This window comes from Mauremys mutica, chromosome 12 (assembly GCF_020497125.1).
Source record: "Mauremys mutica isolate MM-2020 ecotype Southern chromosome 12, ASM2049712v1, whole genome shotgun sequence".
NCBI classification, from domain to species: Eukaryota; Metazoa; Chordata; order Testudines; family Geoemydidae; genus Mauremys; species Mauremys mutica.
Window position 1 is genome coordinate 68,593,170 of NC_059083.1, and position 20,795 is coordinate 68,613,964.

A 20,795-nucleotide genomic window follows, 5' to 3' on the forward strand; every position below is an offset into this window, starting at 1 on the left:
GTTGATGTGGTGATTGATAGTATTTATTACAGTAGAATCCTGATTTACTGAACCTTAATAATTGAAGCCTTCTTTCTGAACTACACGTGTTGGCCATTAAGCAAGGAGTTTGAGACAGGAATATGGTAAATTATAAGCGGCCAAGCTTCAGTTCTGCAGAACACCTAACTTCTATAGTGTTGGAGTTAAATACCTGCAGATCTTAAGAGTTCCATAGAAGTTTAACTTCAGCACACTTGAGTTTAGGTACCTGGCTGTAAATTGGAAGGCTGATGAGTGAGGCTCACAAACTCCAAATTTTCTGAAACCCTAGTTACCCAAACCAAATTGGTGGAGTCCAAGCAGTTAGGAAAACAATCAGGATTCTACTGTACTTACATGGCACCATAAATGAACATGGTGCTTTAAATGCAAATAAAATTACAGATCTCTGAATATTTTACAATCTAGATTATACATAACATCAGGGAATGACAAGCAAAGGGAAGTGAAGAGGGTATAGGAGGACAAGAGCTGTAACAGTGTAAGATCATGAGATGTACTTAATGCTACATGTGCATCTTTTTAGTTCCTCTTTAGATTTTTTTTAAATAAATTAAGTACATTTAAGTTGTAGATATTTTCTAAATAAAGGTCAGGTAGAAAGTAGATACTGAGCAGGGGACCAGAGTCAGGGCATTGGGGTTCTAATCCTGGCTCAGAGACCGATTCACTGTGTGATCTTGGACAAATCACTAATAGGCCTTATCCCACAAACACTCCATATATGGAATTTCTATTGATGTCAATAGGAATTCTGCTCTCAGAGGGGTTAATGGATTGGACTGTTAACGGCTCTGTGCCTCAGTTTCCCCATTATATAAATAAGTCTAATAATATCCACCACTTGGGGTTGTTTGGAGACTGAACTGAATGTTTGTAAAGCATTTTGAGATTCTTAGATTAATGGCATTATGAAAATACAATATTATTATTATAAAGATGCTCTGAAGAGCAGGAACCCACAGGAATTAAACCCTCTTGTAATTTCTGAAGAATTAAGAAAGAAATTAAAAGAAAGGACACTTCATTCCTACCTATTCCTGGGTTGGGATAGAGAAGGAAAACTGAATAGAAAATACCTAATCAAGAATCATTATCAACTGAGATTAAAAGAAAATCATGCCAATTGTTTAGAGTACTTGAAAACCCACAGAACACAGACCTGTTCTGCAATGGGATACACTGATTTATTTGTGGCTTAGCTTTAAAAATATTTCCTGATTTTTAATCTTGATTTTGTAAAAATACTATAATATTCTAGAATAGTGGCCTAAAAAATTATGGCTTATAATAGTGGTTTTGGATGATTGCTCTGGACCACTGCAATATTTATATAGGGGTATAAAACAGGATGGCTAAGCAAGTTACTATAACTTTCCAAATTAGCTGCTAAAACTATTTACAAAATGCTTTTTCTTTTGTTTTTGTTACTGACTTACTTCATACAGGCCTGCAGTGCCATTGTGGTAGGGAAGATGTGCATGTAATAAGAATTAGTGGTAATTGTTTCATTAATGCAAGCCAATATGCACAGTCTGAAAATATTGTATTCATGCTCCTAGTGCTTTTGGCGTAGGGATATACTATCTCCTCTTTGGATGATAACATATGTGTTGATAGAGTTACAGCTCAATGTGCAGTAAGCTTCCGCCTACTGGTTTGCGATAGGCGACAGTTCCAATGGAACTATTTGACCTCTCTGCATGTGCCTTTCAGTCAGCCCCAGTCAGAATGTGCTGCTGCTGGTAGTGCAGAAATGAGAATTTGAGTGGGAGCACTTTAAAGCAGGTACTGTATGCAAAATGTCCTTTCCTTTTCTCTTTTACTGTATCTGGAGCTCTGTAGCAAGGCATTGAAGAGGTTTTTAATCAAATGTTTGATTGTGTAGCATGTATAAGCAATAAGGTAAAATAAGTTAAAATAACTTAAAACTGGTAGAGGGGAATTCTTACATTTAAAAAATAATTAATTGCTCTGACTAATTTTTTCTATATGTTTTATGTCAGATGTTAGAAAATGACAATATTTTGAAGTTTGTATGATGATGAGAGAAATTAAATTAAAAAGTGATTGGAAAGGGGTTACTTAAAAAAATATATACAAGAGCTGACTAATACCATCTAAAGGTGATTGTGGTCAGCACTTGGAATATTAATTTCATCTGGGCAACACTGATTATAGGGTGTTTTTTTCCCAATTATATTTAACGTAACGTATATTTATATAGAAGGTATATATACAGATTACATGCTCCATATTAGATGTGTATTCTGCTTTTTTATGGCTTTACTAAAAAACAGGATCTGCTTTGTTTTTCCTCATGAAAGGAAATTGAACTGACTATTCTGAGCTGTACTGAGAGTGACAGATAATTAAACTGGGTAAAAGGAGGAAAGCAGAGGCCCTTTTGTACTAAAGAAAGGGAGATGGCACAGTCTAGTTATACCCAATTCCCTTTTACAGGTTCTTCCAGAGTTATAAATAGATCATTTAGGGGCTAGCCAACTCTTGTTTCATTGTTTCATTTCCTAACATCAGCAATGGCTAACTCTTATTGTACACTCTGGGTCCTAGGTATAGCAATACTGGCCACAGGGTTCTAATTTTTACAGCAATCATGTCCTTTCTTCTCTTTGTGACCATAGAAACACGCATAGTAAGACAGAGAATCTGCCTTTATTACATTCTTCCCAGCTCTCGGCTTATTGCAAGGCTCATGATTTTTTTAATGATTATTTAATTTATTTATTTTCTGATTTAGAGGCCTGACTGAGTTTTGTTTTCTGGCCTGTAAAAGTCAGAACAATCCCTGTTTATTGCAGGTGATGTTTAAGATGCTTTACAAGCACTCCTGAAATCTGTAACTGTTAAATTTGAGGAGATTAATCTTGGCAGATTGTCTGCTCTGTCTGGTTCACAAGCACCAACATTTGTTTACTACACTTGGATGGACCCATTAAAAAAAACAGACTGTGGTAATGACTTAGTTTATAAAACTGTTGAAATACATACATAAAGTAAGTTATGGCACTATGTCATGAAGATTTCTTAAGGGAGAGAGTAGTCTAATGGTTAGAACAATGAACTAGAAGTTAGGAATTTTGGATTCTATTCAGGGCTGCCCAGAGGATTCAGGGGGCCTGGGGCAAAGCAATTTCGGGGGCCCCTTCCATAAAAAAAAAGTTGCAATACTATAGAATACTATATTATCATGGGGGCCCCGGGCAAATTGCCCCACTTGCCCCCCCCCTTCCGGGCAGCCCTGATTCTATTGCCAGTTTGGACACTGACTTAGAGTAAAACATTGGGCAAGTCCCTTAACCTTTCTTTGCTTCAATTTCCCATTTGTAGAATAAGGATTATAATACTCACAGAGACAATATCAGGTTAAATCTCAAACACACACACACACAAAGCCAAATGCCCTTATATGTGTTACTAATAACTTAGATTACTAAAAACTGAAATAATTTTAAACATCTCATTTGTAGGTCATCAATTGTGCTGTTTGTTTATTACTCTGCTTTTCTCGGCATGGACAGTGGAAACAGACTAGTCACTTTCTTCTTTCTGTCTCGCAGTTTCCATTGTCTGGTTCGCTTGCATTAGCATAATCCTGCAATGCCTAGGCTGCAGATACTGCAGGGGAATGTTTAGATCCAGACCCAAAAATCTGTTTTAATTTAATTTTTATAAAATCATGGTAATATATTTATTAATATTAGGTTTTGTAAAATATTTTTTGTACAAAAACTAAGTTTGGGGCTTAAATTACTCAACAGTGACCTTTTGTTAATTATTGTTTTTTAAAGTCCACAGGGCTACAGAAGGGCATTATATTGATGCTACATAACACATGTTCTATTATAAAAACAGCATCGCCAAGTTTGCATATGGCCTCATCCTGAGAGACACTGAGAACATACCATTTACATAGATTTCAGTGGGAGATAGGAGTACTTAGTGACTCTCGGAACTAGGCTGAAAGTGTACAGGAAATATGCAGTATTTTCTATGGCATGAGGGATATTTGATGAGACACTTGCAGCTCTGGACCAATTTAAAAAAGTAGATTCTCATTTAAGGACCAAATGACCCATTAATAGAAGGGCTTCAGATTGGGACATGTAGGCTGTAAGAGCTTGATTTTCATGCTGATGCTAGCTCAGGGATTGAAGTGGGAGGGAAGAAGCAAAAAAAGGTGATGTTCTTGCAACAAGAATCTTGGCTATCTCATTCCCAGCATTCCCTATTTGCTGTGCCTACATTCCCAGCATTCCCATATTTGCCTCACCCAGTTTATTTCTTCTTCTCCTGTAGACACAGAGATATAAGGCGTGTTCCAGCTTCTCCTATAGCTGCCAGAATAATGTTATGGCATTAAACTTTTAGCTTACTAGAAAAATCATCTGGGGTATGTTGAAGGATTATCCACACCCACTCTCTACATTCTGCACAGCAGTTTGCCTGAATAATTTTCTTGGGAAAAATACATCTTTCTTCTTCAGTTTCTTCAGAGAGTTTATTACATGCAAATACTGGTTATCAAAAACCAGTCTGTATATGATTTGGATGATCTGCTATATGGAAATATTCTCCCCAAAATCAGAATGTTGTTTAAAAAAAATAAAAATAGTTTTGAAATCTGGAAGCATCTTCTGATCCAGATAAGTGGCATTTACATGTATTTTATAATTTGTATAGCACCAGGTTCACGCTGGGTGCTTTTAAGAGACTCCACTCTAGCTGACTCAAGGCCACAGTCTCTGCTTTATGGAGACTTACCCATTAAGCCACCTGGGCTACAATTTCTGTGGGTGACAGGTTCTGACTTGCGAGGAGACTGGCAGTTGCACACAAACTATACAAACATGAGATAGTTCCTGCCTTCAAGAGCTTACAATTTAAATAGACAAGACAAAGAATGGGAGGAGAAACAGATGTACAGAGTGGTGAAGTGACTTGCCCAAGGTCACAAAGCAAGTCACTGGCAGAGATGAGAGTAGACTCCAGTTCTCTTACTCCCAAGTCCAATGCCCTATCCAGACAGAGCAAGTTTTTCCCTAACTACTTCTCATTTTACAGTGCCAGTTTGCAGACAGCTGATCTTGCTCCAGACAGTGCTAGTGATCTCCTTTTCCATCTTACCAAGCAGCAAGAATCAGGGTTCCACATTCAACCTTCAATGACTTTTCCAGGTCAGTTTTGTGTAGTTTACAAGCCATACTAGAATTTTTCTAGCTGCAGCCCTGCTACTCCATTTGCTGATCTGACAACCCCAATGGGATGTTGCTTCTTGCAACATCACCACTGCAAGATTCTACAACCATAACCTTGTCAATTTTTTGCTGATAATGCATGAGGTAGAACACACTCTAGCTTCCTCTTTCAGAGATGTATCAGTTCCTTAGGTCTAAAGGCCTATGTTTGGTAGTAGATGGAACAGACATATCCATTCCTTAGGTCTAAAAGTCTATGTTTGGCATTAGATTAAACAGATAGGAGTAAAAGACACACAGATGGCAAATATGTGAGTTATAATTTTGTTTTGTTTTTAAGAAGCACATTTATATTTCTGACTACACCTTCCCTTTCATTCCAATGCTTTCCCCACCACTGTGGCAGACAAAGACTCCAAGCTGCTGCCTCATTTGAGGCCGAGGCCTCTGGGCTCCAATTCAAGCTATGCCACTTTTGAGCTAGCTTCTAACACTGGCTTGGAAGTTGAATGAGTCACCATCTCTCAGCAAGATGGAGTAACAGGCCATTTTCCCACTAATTTCAAACAAAACAAAGAAAGCAGGTCTAGAATATCTTGCTAGTTAGTTTTAGCCAGTCACATTAGCATTCCAAAGAAGTATGTTTAGTATGCTCAGCAGCACTGATGTAGTGGCAAAACTCAGGAGCATGAACTGTACATCTTCTGTAGTACACTATGGAAATACTTACTGAGGGAACAGGTATATTAAGAAAGGCCCTAGGCTAAATTAATGAATTTACCGCAACTCTAGAGAAAATTAACCTTTGAATGACATGTAGCATGAGTTCCAACTTCTAGTAGTTTAGGAAAAGTTGCATCCCAGTCATCCAAACATCCAGAATCGTTATTTTATATAGTAGTGAACCTGGCAGCTCTGGGCCTAAAAGCATAAGCCTCTATTGCTGGAGAGAAAGGACCACTTCAAAGGCAGAAGCAGACTCAACAACCACAATCTGTGGTCTAGGCCTACAGAGGGACAAAGCCCCACTGTGTTAGGTTGGGTTACAACCGTGTCTTCTGAAATCCTGTAGTGTAGTAGTAAGCAATAGGTAGGGTCCTACCAAATTCACGGCCATAAAAAACACATCACAGACCATGAAATCTGCCCCCTTTCCCCCATGAAATCTGATCTCTTGTGTGCTTTTACCCTATACTATACAGATTTCACAGGGGAGACCAGCGTTTCTCAAATTGGGGATCCTGACCCAAAGGGGAATTGCAGGGGGGTCGCAAGGTTATTTTAGGGGGATCATGGTATTGCCACCTTACTTCTGTGCTGCCTTCAGAGCTGGGCAGCTGGAGAGTGACGGCTGTTGGCCAGGTGCCCAGCTCTGAAGCCAGTGCCCCACAAGCAGCAGCACAGCCGTCAGGGCAGCAATACCATACCATACTTCTGCACTGCTACTGGTGGCAGCTCCGCCTTCAAAGTTGGGCTCCTGGCCAGCAGCCACCACTCTCCAGCTGCCCAGCTCTAAAGACAACACTGCCGCCTGCAGCCACGCAGAAGTAAAGGTAGCAGTACCACAACCCCCCCGTACAATAACCTTGAGACACCCCCCACACTCCTTTTTGGGTCAGGACCCCTATAATTACAACACCCTGAAATTTCAGATTTTAATACCTGAAATAATGAAATTTACAATTTTTAAAACCCTATGTCTGTGAAATTGACAAAAATTAACAGTGAGTTTGGTAGGGCCCTAGTAATAGGTCTCATATATTAACAGACTTAGGACAAACACATTGTGTCAAAAGAACACTAATGCTATCTTTATGACTTGTGTCTACAGTAACACTGTATCAACATATCTCCTATGCTACCATTATACCTTATGTCATCAGTAACAATGTTGACCTTGATCACTAACATTGTGTCAACATTCCAAATAGTAATTTTAAGACTGAAATAACTGTTTATACAAAAATATGTTTCACCTTTCAACAAACATTCTTCCAATCTATTCATAGCAAAGAATCGCACATTTAATTTTATACCCTCGACTGTTCTAGGACATTTTTTAAAGGGATCCAAAGGAAATGTCAGACATTAAACAATTTTTACTCAGATGGCAGTTCTTAAAATAGTCATAACTAATTGAGATTACACGTTATCACGACAAACTACCATAGAATATTCAAGCAATTCATAAACTATAATAAAATTCTGAAAACTGATCCTTTAGACACAGTCACAGATTCTCCTTTTTACTCATTAAGGTTGTGCCAGGATTTCCATTTTAACTCTATCAGCACTCTCTTCCCCACTATAGTTACAAGAGAATACTACACTACCTAAAGCCAAAACAAAAAACACCACTATCCATTGACTAGTGTGCATACTGTTAGTACCTACTCAGTTGATCAGTATATGATAAACAAATACCAAAGCAATTCCTTTATCAACACCACCTTCCTTACAATCCTCTGACTTCCTAATAACTCTTCTTACTACAGGTTTGCCCTCTTATAAGATTTCCCCCCCCCCATGCCTTTTTGGAGCAAAGGCAAGCAGCTGCAGCCATAAAGCAACCATTTTACAACTGACAGCTGTTGGCTATATCTACCTCTTTTTCCAGCTAGTTAATACCTGCTATATTTTGTCCTTTTCTATAACTGATATGGCATCTTCTCACAAGATTCTCAAATTGCCACTTTGAGATCATATATGAAACCAGAGACTTTATAGTGTGCTCTAGTGCCTAATGTTGGGGACTGAGAACTAGGGCTCTTGTATTCTATTCCTGATTGTGGCACTGATTCATTATATGATCTTGGATAAGTCACTTAACCTCTAGGCCTGCTTCATATGTAAAATGTGGAATAATAATTACAACAACATTTGGAATACCTTAAACCTCCATAACATTAATTCCACTCACCTCTCCAGTTCAGGATTTGAATAATTCACAATTAAAAGACTGTGTGCGATGGGGGAAGGTGTGAGTCCAACCTAGACCAAGAGGAAATTAAAGCCCTGGAAGGATAGTGTTGTTCTGAGGGGGAAGTTGTCTTTCCATTGATTTAAGGCACAAACTTTCATCTCCAAATAATCTCAGAATTTGTCTCCAACTGCTCAAACATTTAGAATTGACACATTAGCAGACTGGATCTTTGCAGAAGCACAGCTGAGGAGGAAAACATCCATGATCCATTTTATGATGCATATTTTGATATGCTAGCCTACTCTTTCATGTATGGATCTGTAATCTTTCCAGTATATTCACAGGGAGACCAACAGACCTACGGGTGTAAAAAGGCCAATGTTGTCCAGCCTCATTGTAAACTCAGAGTATGTGACTTTCTGTGATACATAATTATTAAAAATAATTAAAAATACAAATTAAAACATTCAATATCTATTCCAAAACTAGGGAGGGACTTGAATTAAAAACTTGCACCCAGGGCACTCTGAAATTTGGGTAAACCTAGGTCTGAATGCTGCAGCATGGACTCATCTCTAGTTAATACCATGTAGTATGCCACACCTAGAACCCACATTCACAGACCTAGAATCCTGAAAAAAGTCCTCTCTATTTGGTCTCTAGTTAATAACTACCTCCAAAAACTGATTGATAAGGACTTAAAGGCTGCCTCCATGCACCAGGGCCATGGGAGTAGGAGTACAGCTGTAGAAAAGCTTGTTTTTAAAAGGAGCCTTCTCATTTGACAGCAAGAGAAAAATGAACTCTTCTAAAAAGAGTTGGCTTTGTCAAGGAATCCAAGCCAGGCTTTTACCTAGGTAACTGATTCAGGGTATACTGTAATTAAATTTTTTAAAATTACATTACAAATAAAATAAAAAAACAACAGAAAAAGAATTCTGCCCTCTTGTGCATATGCATCATGAAGCACTCTTTAATTACATGATCACATTCTATTTTTCCATGATACCCCTGCTTCACTAAGTGCATAAGATGGATGGTACTCACTGAAAATGTTTATTTTTGTCCTCATAATTCAATGTGTTGCCCATATCTTATTTACTGCACACCATCCCACCTCTGCTGTGAATATATTATTAATGTTCTAATTGTTTTTTCTATAATTTCTAAATGCTTCATCAACTGTAATGAATTTATCTCCACAACTCCACTGTGAGAGAAACATTACCCCCTTTTTATAGATATGGAACTGAGGCACAGAGAGATTAAGGCCAACATTTGCAAAAGTCCCCACTAATGCTGTATGCCCCATTTGAAACAGCTAGAGCCTTATTATTCAGGGTTCTTAGCATTTTTGTGGTGTTTTATAATAAACATTAATTGTTCAAAACATTGTACAGACATTAACTATTAAATCTTCAGAACACTCCTGGAAGATGTGTGGATAAATATTAATCCCCTTTACAGATGGGGACACTAAGGGTGAAGTGACTTGACCACACCAGTCTCTGAATCACACCCCTGGTTTCTTCTGCTTCACCAAATAAAATTCAGGCTTCTTGTCTGATGACAAGGCCTTTTACAGCTCTGACCCCCTCTTCCTGCCAGCTTGCCTCTTCCCAACTTGTATCCTCCTCACACTTCTGCCAAGGACACCAGCTTTATTCACCTGTTTGTCAGCTTCTCATGGTAATGTATCGGTGCCTTCTTCCACGCTGCCCCTTCTGCCTGGAAAGTGTTGCCCGCTGTAAGGCCCCTGCTTTTTCTCCCCTCCTTCAAATCTCTCCTCACAACCCATTTCTGCTGTGATGCCTGTGAGAAATCTACCAGTGGATGATGGCTGAGATGAGGGTCAGATGAGGAGAACTGGCATTTCATCTATAATAAAAATGCAAATCCATATATCTATGAAACCTGTCTGACTGTATCCCTCTCCCCACCCTTCGTGAGCCACTTGTCTTGAGCCTGTCAGCTCCTCAGGGATCAACTGTGTCTGTACCATGCAGAGTACAATAAAGCCCTGCCTCCCTGGGAACCCTATAGCCTACTGCACTGGCACGGGCAAGTTCCTGCGCAGGCGTACTGATAGCAGCAGCGTCAGGAACGCAGCAGATGTTGCGCTTGCGCACTGACCTGTACAGCGCTTGTACCACCCACCTCAAGGCTATTAGGGCTAGACCAGCAAAGCAGCGCGCATGCGGACAAACGCCCTCCCGCCGCGGGTGGCAAGCAAGATTGCGCATGCGTCGTGGTCCTGACAGCGCTAGGCCCTGCCGGTGCTGGGGGCAGTCTCGCGAGAGCTCCTGGGAGGGCCGTAGCGGAAGCTGGAGGGGCTCTCGGGCGAAGCTGGGATCGGCGGGGCCGCTCGGAGCGGAGCCCCAGCGCCACACGGTGAGTGACACGGGGAGGCCCTGCCGGGGGGCGCCGCCACGCGGGGCTCGGACGGGCAGTGGCGCCGCCTTCAGAGCCACCCCCCTGGCCGTGGACTCTGGATCGGGGGCACAGGCGTTTCCCAGGGCCTCCGCCCCCCGACCGGGGGTGGGAGGTCAAGGCCCCGTGGCCCCCAGGGACCCTCTGCCGCTGCCCCGTGCCCCCCAGGGACCCTCTGCCGCTGCCCCCCAGCTCCTAGGCCCGTTGCCTCACGCCTATGACCGTCCTGTCACTGGCCCGCTGAAACCCTCAGCTCGGTGGGAACCGGACACTTCTTCTCCAGGAATCGACCCATTCCCAGTGCCGTGCCCGGCGGGGGGCTGACATCATAGGACCATGCCTCTGGGCCTTTCCGCCGTGGCTCACCTCCCTAGTCCCAGGGCTGCGGGGCTTATGCCTCGGCAGCTCCTGTCATTTCTTAATTACAGCTAGAAGCCTCTCATTGGAGCAGGGATTTAATTGAAAGCAGCAAGGTTGGTCCAACCCAAGTAATAGATGCAAATATTGTCCTGTGTTGTTTTTTTTTCATTTCCTAGTTCCAGGTGAATTACTGGAAAGATGAACCCTACTGCCAGTTCAGTACTCTTCTGAGGGTGGAACTGGTTTGGGAGGGAAATCATTGGCCAGTCTCCCTATAGCAATTTGTAGGCTTGCTGAGTGTTGTAGTTTGCCCTGTCTTATCTTGGGTGCATGGGCCCATTTTTGATATTCAGTTGGGACTTCATGTGATTTCCGGCCAGTTCTGAGGAAAAAATGTTATGGGAAGGTTGTGGGCTGGAAGGTGGGAATGTTTACCACTTCTGTCTTTGGGGTGGAGGCAGGGAGAGGTATTTCAGATTTTTCTCTTTTTTGTCCATGTGGTATTGGTGTTTTTTTTGGAGGTGGGGGAAGGGGTGTTGTGGTGTTATGTCACTTTCTGGTTGAGGTCTGTGGGTGTGTTTTTTTTTTTCATACAGTTTTAATAAACAGGTCATATACCTTGTCTTAAGTAAATTGTTTGTGAAACTCCTAGAAGTGGAGGAAGTCACACAGAGGTTTCAATTATGGAGTAAGGTAAATAATGGAACATACTCAGCAAATAAAAGAGCAAAATATAGAGAAAGGGAGTTCATCCCCTGTTTGGGAAATGATTGAACACTTAACAGCCAGGGAGCAAAGATTGTGAGTGGGGAACATCTTAGCTTTCTCCTACAAACAAATTGCTACCTGTATACACTCATTTCTAAGCAAACCTCTTGGCATTCAAAATTTTGCACAAAACAGATGGTTATTGAATCACTTTAATTTTGTCTCTTAAGATTACATCATCTTGTATTAAAGTATTTTAGAATACTAGGTGATTTTTAAGTAGTTATTTTGCGCTTGATTTAAGAAGTAATGTCAATGGGGGGGAAAAATGAGGAAGCTGTAGAAAAAAGAGGACCTGTCACAAGTGCCCTCCCGCCGAGGATGGCTCGAAAGGCTGTGCATGCGTTGTGGCCCTGACAGCGCTAGTCCTTGCTAGTGCTGGGGGCAGTCTTGCAAGAGCTGCTGTTAAGGCTGTAACGAAGCCAGAGGAGCTCTCAGGAGAAGCCGGGATCACTAAGGCTGCTTGGAGTGGAAACCCCCCCACAGCCCCCGTGAGCAGGAGGGGAGACAGGGAGGATCACCTGTTGAGGTGATCACGTGTGATGGGGTCTATCGAAAAAGCAATATAAGAGCATATGAATGGCCATATTCGGTCTGATTACATGATATCCTGTCTTCTGACAGTGGCCCATACCAGGTACTTCAGAGGGAATGAAGAGAATAAGGCAATTTATCAAGTGATCCACCCCCTGTTGTCCAGTCCCAGCTTCTAGCAGTCAGTGAAAAACAGGAAGCTTATTTAAGGCTGAAAATGTGGTGGTGATCAGTTCTCTGACAAAGCATCCTTGGGACAACTGAAATACCAAGGAAGAGAGTTAGGGAATGATTGATAGATAGAGATCTATAAAATCATGACTTGTGTGGAGAAAGTAAATAAGGAAGTGTTATTTACTCCTTCTCATAACACAAGAATTGGGGGTCACTAAATGAAATTAACAGGCAGCAGGCTTAAAACAAAAGGAAGTATTTTTTTCACACGACACACAATCAACCTGTGGAACTCCTTTTCAGAGGATATTGTGAAGGCCAAGACTATAACAGAATTAAAAAAAGAACTAGATACATTAATGGAGGATAAGTCCATCAATGGCTATTAGCTAGGATGGGCAGAGATGGTGTCCCTAGCATCTGTTTGCCATAAGCTGGGGATGGGAGATGGATCACTTAATGATTACCTGTTCTGTTCATTCCCTCTGTGCACCTGGCATTGGCCACTGTCAGAAGACAGGATACTGGACTAGACAGACCTTTGGTCTGACCCAGTATGGCCATTCTTACGTTCTTATAGATTGGGGTATCATCTCTACCTGTGAATGTCTTTGCATTTTTAGGTTTAAAATTGAACTTGCACACTACCTTGCTATACTTAGCTCATACTGTTATACCCACTTATTTAATAAAAAAGTGACAAAGAGTCCTGTGGCACCTTATAGACTAACAGACGTATTGGAGCATTACAGATCCAGACTAACACGGCTACCCCTCTGATACTTGCCACTTATTTAGGCAACTCAGATGAATGCACAGCCTCTCCCCTTTCACCTGTTTCATTCTACCCCTGTTGTTTGAGGTGTGTGTGTGTGTGTCTTCCAAGATGACACCACCTCCCCCAGCACTCACACTTTCCTTCCCTAGAAGTAGACTTCCTCTACTGTTTATCAGAATGTGGGGCCAAATCCAGTTCACAATTATTAGGTGCTACCACTAGACCTCATTTCTCCCCCCCATTCTCTTCCACCCTCTTAAGCTATCTAGGTCTCTGTTCCTGCCCTTGCTACTTCCTATGACAGCAAGAATGGGGAGTAAAACTAAGGAAGCTCTTAGAACTATTTGCTGCTGCAGGAGCAGCATAAAAAAATCCTACCTTCCCTTGTGATATTTCAAAAGTGCAGCAGAGGGACTCATGGGGGGGCAGGGTGATTGCTGCTAAGATACAGTGGGCTTGGTGCATTGTAAATACTTACATTCCAACGCAGATTTAAACTTCATATTCCTAATAAGAAGTTACTTTTATTTCTATTCTCTGCCTTCCTCCCTGCCCCCCAAACATTCTGGCTTTAATTGAGGGAGGGAGTGAAATCTCTTGCCGTAAAGTAAGGTGAGATATAAGAAACATTTTAGTGGTATAAATCTTTGGTAAAATTTTAGTCACTTTTCCGATTAGGCCATCTGTTAATTTTAGTAACATGTATTCTTGTGTTGGTTGTACTTTTATCTCACTCTGCGGATGGAGTTAAAGTAAACTCTGGTCTTTGCAAAATGTCTGTCATCTCTGCTGGTGCCAGTACCTGGTCTATAGCAAATACCCACAACCACACTTAGTTGGTGGTGTGGCAAAGACTATCACAAGCCGCTTCCTAAGCATGTCTGGCTTTTATCTGCATTGGGTTTATATATATATATATTTATATTTTTTTGGAGGTGTGTGTGTGTGTGTGTGTGTGTGTGTGTGATTCATAAATTATTTTCCTGGTTCAACCTGGTTGAAATCATCTGTCAGTCACACTCAGTTTAGTTGTTTTCTGGGATTCCTGATGCTATGATACATTGTCTGTCTCTTGGGCAAAATACATAATTACACTACCTTACTTGATAGTAACAGTGAGGAGCAAAGGTTTCTTGAGTGACTTTGACATATGATGCATCTTCTCATTTCTCTCTCTCTGGTGACATTCACTACATGATCATCTTTATACAAATTTATATAAAAAATACTTCTCTAATTTGCTTGTAGCTGTGATGCCTGATATTCAGATAAATCTCACACACAGTCATGAACGGTAGGTAGCAAAAACTTGTTCTAGGTAGCAACTAGCAATTAGTGTGGCTGCCTAGAGACCTCTTCCATTTGAGTTCTGTCATTCAAAATAAAGGTGGTGTCACCTTGCAACAGTCAACATGTATGTTATATGCAGTGTAGTTGTAGCTGTGTAAGTCCCAGGGTATAGGTAAGGTGGGTGAGATAATATCTTCTATTGGACCAACTTCTGTTGATGAGAGAGACAAGCTTTCAAGCCATACAGAGCTATTTTTCAGGTCTGGGAATGGTATTCCAAGTGTGTTAGCTACATGCAAGGTGGAACAGATTGTTTAGCATAAGAAGTTAGCACATATTTTAAAATAGTGGTTCTGAACCACTCCGGGAGTACATCAACTCATCTAGATATTTGCTTAGTTTTACAACAGGCTACATAAAAAGCACTAGTGAAGTCAGTAGAAACAGTAGACAATGACTTGTTTATACTGCTCTATATACTGTACACTGAAATGTAAGCACAATATTTATATTCCAATTGATTTATTTTAAATTATATAGTAGCAATGAGAAAGTAAGCAATTTTTCAGTAATTGTGTGCTGTGACACTTTGGTATTTTTATGTCTGGTTTTTAAGGAAGTAGTTTTAAAGTGAGGTGAAACCTGGGGGTACGCAAGACCAATCAGACTTCTGAAATAAGTACAGTAGTCTGGAATGGTTGAGAGCCACTGCCTTAGAACAATGGTTCTCAACTTTTCAGTTCTCAGGCAAATATCTAGATGAGTTGATGTACCCCCTGGGAGACCTCTGTGTACCCCCAGGGGTATGGATACCCCTGGTTGAGAACTGCTGCCTTCGAATATGTCCTAACTACTTATGCTAAACAGTCTGTTCCATCTTGCATTTAGCTGTGATGCTAAGGCAGCATTTCTCAAATATGGCTACCAGGGGCTTTTCTTGTGGCCTCAGTCTCCTGGACAGTGATTGGGGCAGGGCCGGGCAAAGCAGCAGCCCCTCCCCTGGGACTGCTAGGAAGAGTTGGGCCCTGCCCCCCTTTGGAGCCACAAACACTGGAGGAACAGTCAGTCAGTGTGAGTTGCCCACCTTCCCAGGGGCGGTGGGGCTCAGACTTCTGGCTTCCGCCCTGGGATGGCAGGTGGCAAGCTCCAGCCGTGCGGCTGCGGCGGTGGGCTCTAGCCATGGGCTCTCTCTGCGGGGCTTTGTCTGCACGGTGGTGTGCTCCATCCCCCGGCTGCTGGGCTTTGGGGACTGGCTCCGGCACCAGGCTCACCACCCCCCTCATCGCCCCTGCTACCTCCCTACCCACTTCCTCATCCAAGGCTTAATTTGTGTCCCCTCCTCCCCCTTTGCCAGGGCTGAGTAAGTCTGCTGTGAAAAGTGATATTTGTATGTTTGTTAATATCACTTTTCACTGCCTCCCAGCTAGTTAACAAATTTGCTTCTGTGAAAAGTGATATCAACAAACATACAAATAACACTTTTCACAGAAGCAGACTTACTAGCTAGCAAGTCTTAAAAAAAGCAACCCAAAAAAAGCAAAAGAAACAACAAAAAAAGACAAACATGCAAAGCACCTTATTTGTGTTTCTACTCTGTTTAGGTCCAGTAAAGAATAGAGATGACTGTATGTTGTTTTTATTACTGATTATGCAAAAAATCCAAACCCCTACATACATAAATTATGATGATTTATTATTATAAATAATTTATGATTTATTATGATTCTGAGGCTACCAAAACAATTGTTGTGAGAACCCCTGTGCTAAGGGACCATAGAATTATACAGCTGGAAGGGACCTCGAGAGGTCATCTAGTCCAGTCCCCTGCACTCAAGGCAGGACTAAGTATTATCTAGACCATCCCTGACAGGTGTTTGTCCAACCTGCTCTTAAAAATCACCAATTATGGAGATTCCACAACCTCCCTAGGCAATTTATTCCAGTGCTTAACCACTCTGACAAGAAGTTTTTCCTAATGTCCACTAAAAGTAGAGCGGCCTGTTAACATCTCTGTAGTCATAGCATTAAAAAAGGGGGGTTAGTGGGTTATAGATTTTGTTTGTTTTAATAAGCCATAAATCCAGTGACTCTGTTCAGTCCATGTTTTTTAATGTCTAGCAAAGTTATTACTTTAACCTCCCTGGCTTGTCTTTTGCAAGTGTTGTGCAGGTTTCCATTGAGAATGAGGACTGATAGATCAGATACAAAGTGATCGCTTTTTGAGAAGTGTTCACCCACAGGTGATAGGATGTTTTTGTCTTTCCTGTGAGTTCATTCGAGAATGTAGTTATTGTCTGGTTTCACCCAGATAATTGTTGGGCATTTAGTGCACTGAATGAGATGTACCACATATTGTGGTAGGCATGTATAGGATCCATGCATCTTGAAAGATTTGTGGGGGTGGAGCGTGATGATCATTGTACTAGTGGGGATATGTCTGCAGCTTTTGTATCTGTTCTGGCGGAGGTTGGTGCCACTTGGAGTTGGTGTGGTTTGCCTGTGGGGAGCTTGCTTCTGATGATGAGTTTGGAGAAGTTGGGGGTGGTATTTGAAGGCCAGAAGTGAGGGTTCAGGAAAGATTTTTGTTCAGGTTGGGGTTCCCATCAATTATGGGTTGTAGTTTGATACCACATGTGGGTTCCATCGTGGTAGGTGACAACTAGGAGTGAGCAATCAAATGAGATTTAATTTCTGTATTGAAGCAGGTTCTCTTGGGGTATTTGGGAATGGGCCAGAGACCAAGAAAAAGGTGTGCACACTTTAAGGGGCGTCAGTCCATTTGATTTGCTTTTTGATGGGTTGGTGTGTCAAAAGGTCTTAGGCCAGGTGTGCACTAGAAACTTTTGCTGATATAGAAAATGTTGCTTAGGCATGTAATCTTGCTGTTTGTGGAGGTTTTCTAATGACACTTCTAAATGGCAAACTTTTTCTAGGGTGGAGTAGGCTAATTTGTTTTGATTCTGCCCTGTGATAGGAAAATTATTATGCCCTTGGGTGTAGGGATGTAAATAGCGGTTTAAAAGAAAGTAACTGTGTAACCATTTTATATGGGGCCCTGCTGCTGAGGCACAGGCACGCCAGGCGCAGGGATGCCGGCCGCCGCACCCCGGGACGGCAGCAGAGTCCTGGGCTCTGGCTGGCAGCAGAGTTTAATTGTTAAGCATCAGTCTTAACGGTTTCAGTTATCAGTTAACCGGTTAAACTTTTACATCTTTACTTGGGTGTAGTCCCAGCTGTATATACACGGGTCACTCATATCTGTCTTTCCTTTTATGTTTTCACAGAATGCATAGGCACTGGCTTCCTTCGGGCCCGGGGCAAGGGGCATTCAACCTCCCTGCTCTGCCCCCACCCCACCACTTCCTGCCCAGTTCTGCTCCCTCCCCTGAGCGTGCCCTGTCCTCGCTCCTCCCAGTGCCTCCTGGACACTGTGAAATATCTGATTGCAGTGGGCAGGAGGCACTGGGGAGAAGGTGGGGATCTGGCTGCCAGTGGGTGCTAAGCACCTGATAACTTTTCCCCCTCTAATGAACTTGCACAGGAAAATGGTAAAAGACAAAAAAACACCATACCACCGATGGGTGAACAGTTCATAAAGCGATCACTCTTTATCTTATCTCACAGTCCTCATCCTTGAAGGAAACCTACACAACACCTTCAAAAGATGAGCCTGGGAGTGTAAATTCATAACTTTGCTAGATACTAAAAATCATGGACTGAACAGAAACACTGAATCTATGGCTTGTTACAACAATCTGTAACCCACTTAACCCTCCACCCCAGCCTCTTTTTTTTTTTTTCCCCTTCCCTCCATGACTAGAGAAGTGTTAACCGGGCTCTTCTCCTTGAATGGTCCCTTGAAATAGTTTAGCATAAGCAATTAAGGTATCTTTTTGATCTTGTGGAGAGGGTACAGTTCCCAGACCTGCAGAAGAGTTCAGTGTAACTCACAAGCTTGTCTCTCTCACCAGCAAAAGTCAGGAGTGCTGGAACAATTTTTATAATGGGGGTGCTGAGACCATTGAACCAAACTATAAATCCTTTATGTAATGGAAACCACTTAAAGCCTGGGGGTGCAGCAGCAACCCTAGTTGCAGCACCTATGACAAAAGTTGATCCAATAGAAGATACTACCCCACCCACCTTGTCTCTCTGATATCCTGGGGCCAACATGGCTACAACCCTGCAGCTAGCTCATCTGAGCAGAGAAGGTTCTGCTCTCTGTAAGAGTGATGCCGGAAGGGTGAAAAGGGGTGTGTGCGCGGGCTGCTCTTAAGGGGGAGACTTTCACATGTGGGATAAGAGCATCAAGGCAGGGTGCCCCCCTCCCGTGTGCTGTGTGTTCCCCCCAGCAGCCTCCCCGCAGCCTGAGGTGCCGCCGGAATATGGAGCCGCGTGTCAGGGAGGGCGCTGTGGGAAGCGCCTGCTCTTGCTGTGGCTTGGTGTAGTGGGATTTGCCGGGGGCTCAAGGGCTGGGTGAGCTCCCCGCACGTTGGAGTGGGGGAGGCTGCGCTGTGCCCTCTGCACTGCAGACATCGCTGCTGCGATTGGCCGCAGCGTGTGTCACTCGGTGCTTCCTGGCTGAGCCCCGAACTGAGGAGGAAGCGGCGGAAAGAGGAAGCGGCAGCCGGGTCTGGGTCGGGAGGAGGGAGAGGCGCTGGGCGCGGCCCCTGCCATCCATCCGTGCCACAGTTCCCCTAATGATCAGTCTCTTCCTCCTCCTCCTCCAGTAGGGCAGATCGTCCCCGGCTCTCCCTTGCATGTGGTAGACGGAGCCCGAGTCCCTGCGGCAGCCGGACAGAGGGAGGGCTGAGCCGGGAGCCCCCGGAGGAGGAGAGGAGGCTTCAGGGAGAGCTCCCTTCCCACCCCCCCGCACGCTGAGCAGCCCCAGCATGGAAGCCATCGCCAAATACGATTTCAAAGCCACTGCAGACGATGAGCTGAGCTTCAAACGGGGGGATGTCCTCAAGGTAAGTGCAGGGGAAGGGATCAGCGATACCTCCTCCTTTCCCCACTCTTTTCCGGAGATAGTCGGTCCTCAGCATCTTTTGAGTCTCCACCCCTTCCCCCCCATTCGCCCCCATATCCTCTCCTGTCTCTCTCTCCCCCCCTCCCCCAGCCATTCTGACCCCTTTGATTGCAAAGGACAGAGTTTACAATTGTTGTTTATTCAGTTTATAATCAACAGCATCTTCCATCTTTTCAGACTGTTTAACAGCTGAGAGCTAGCCGTACCATAGACAGTATCAAGTAAATGTGAAGTACTGAACACACATTATTAATTGAATTATTTTTTACAAGATAAACATTTAAAGTAATTGACACCAATTTAGTGTTTCTTTCCTTTGCCTCCTGCCAGAAATTTTTGCATTAAAGAATAATTAGATAATCTTTTGTCACCACACTTGTCAAATATTGATACTGAATTTTATCTTGTGTTGATAAACTTCAGTGATACATCTGCAACACTCTGGAGCTGTAAGTGAATGCCTGGGGTGGATTAGATAGGTTTTGTGTGTAGATTTCTCAATATACCAAAGACCTTTGAGTCCCCTCCAGCTTGGCAGCATAAAGTTATCTGTTCGCTTTTTAAAAATATTTATATGCCTAAAACTGAAAAAGGATCCAAAAATAACAAACGAAGAATGTAGCCAACAAAAAACAGAAAATGTGTTTTTTATAACAGATTATAGTGCATGGTTTTTATAAAGATTCTAAACTACACTTCAAAATAACTTAAAAAAAGTCTAGTGTTGTATTGTTCGCATAAGTTATTTTTTTTTGTAGTTAATATCTCCATGTTTGTTATCAATATAAAACAAGATGGATCTTTTTTCTTCCAAGCAATTGAGCCTTTAGCAATTTGGCTTTAAAAAGTTTAAGTCCAGATTTTTACTCTCCAAAATGACCTTCAGGTAGAACGTTGATAATTAAAAAACACACTCATTAAACCTCAATCCCACAAAGATTTAAGCAAATAAGTAACTTTGTGCATGTGAATATTCTTCACTGGGACTGTTTACCTGCGTAAAGTTACAAACATGTTTAATTTTTTCTGAGCTGGGGTCTAAGGAATAGCAGCTCATTCAAGGAGTGGTGAAGAGTAGGCTCTTTTACAGGCAGACTTTAGTGTGATTCTTTTGCAAAACTGGAATTTGAATGCTTAATTGATAGACATGCAAGAAATGCATGGATTGTGCAGTCACCTTAGTATTTTTATCATAAACCATGATTTCTCGAGTGTATTAGAGAAATGGACTGAAATTTAGTTTAGTGT

At 42.3% G+C, this 20,795-nt stretch overlaps 1 protein-coding gene across 2 annotated transcripts in view; it reads left to right on the forward strand.

The window, feature by feature from the left end:
- Positions 1 to 10,422: 10,422 nt before the first annotated feature.
- GRB2 (growth factor receptor bound protein 2) overlaps positions 10,423 to 20,795 on the forward strand; it is a 66,642-nt gene continuing 56,269 nt past the window's right edge. Inside the window, exons 1-2 of one of the 2 annotated variants that reach the window (XM_044983353.1) lie at positions 10,423 to 10,575; positions 19,249 to 19,488. In XM_044983353.1, the coding sequence (XP_044839288.1) occupies positions 19,411 to 19,488 (78 nt within the window). In that variant the 5' untranslated portion in view covers positions 10,423 to 10,575; positions 19,249 to 19,410. The remainder of the gene's footprint in view (positions 10,576 to 19,248; positions 19,489 to 20,795) is intronic. The other variant, XM_044983354.1, reaches the window with a different exon arrangement.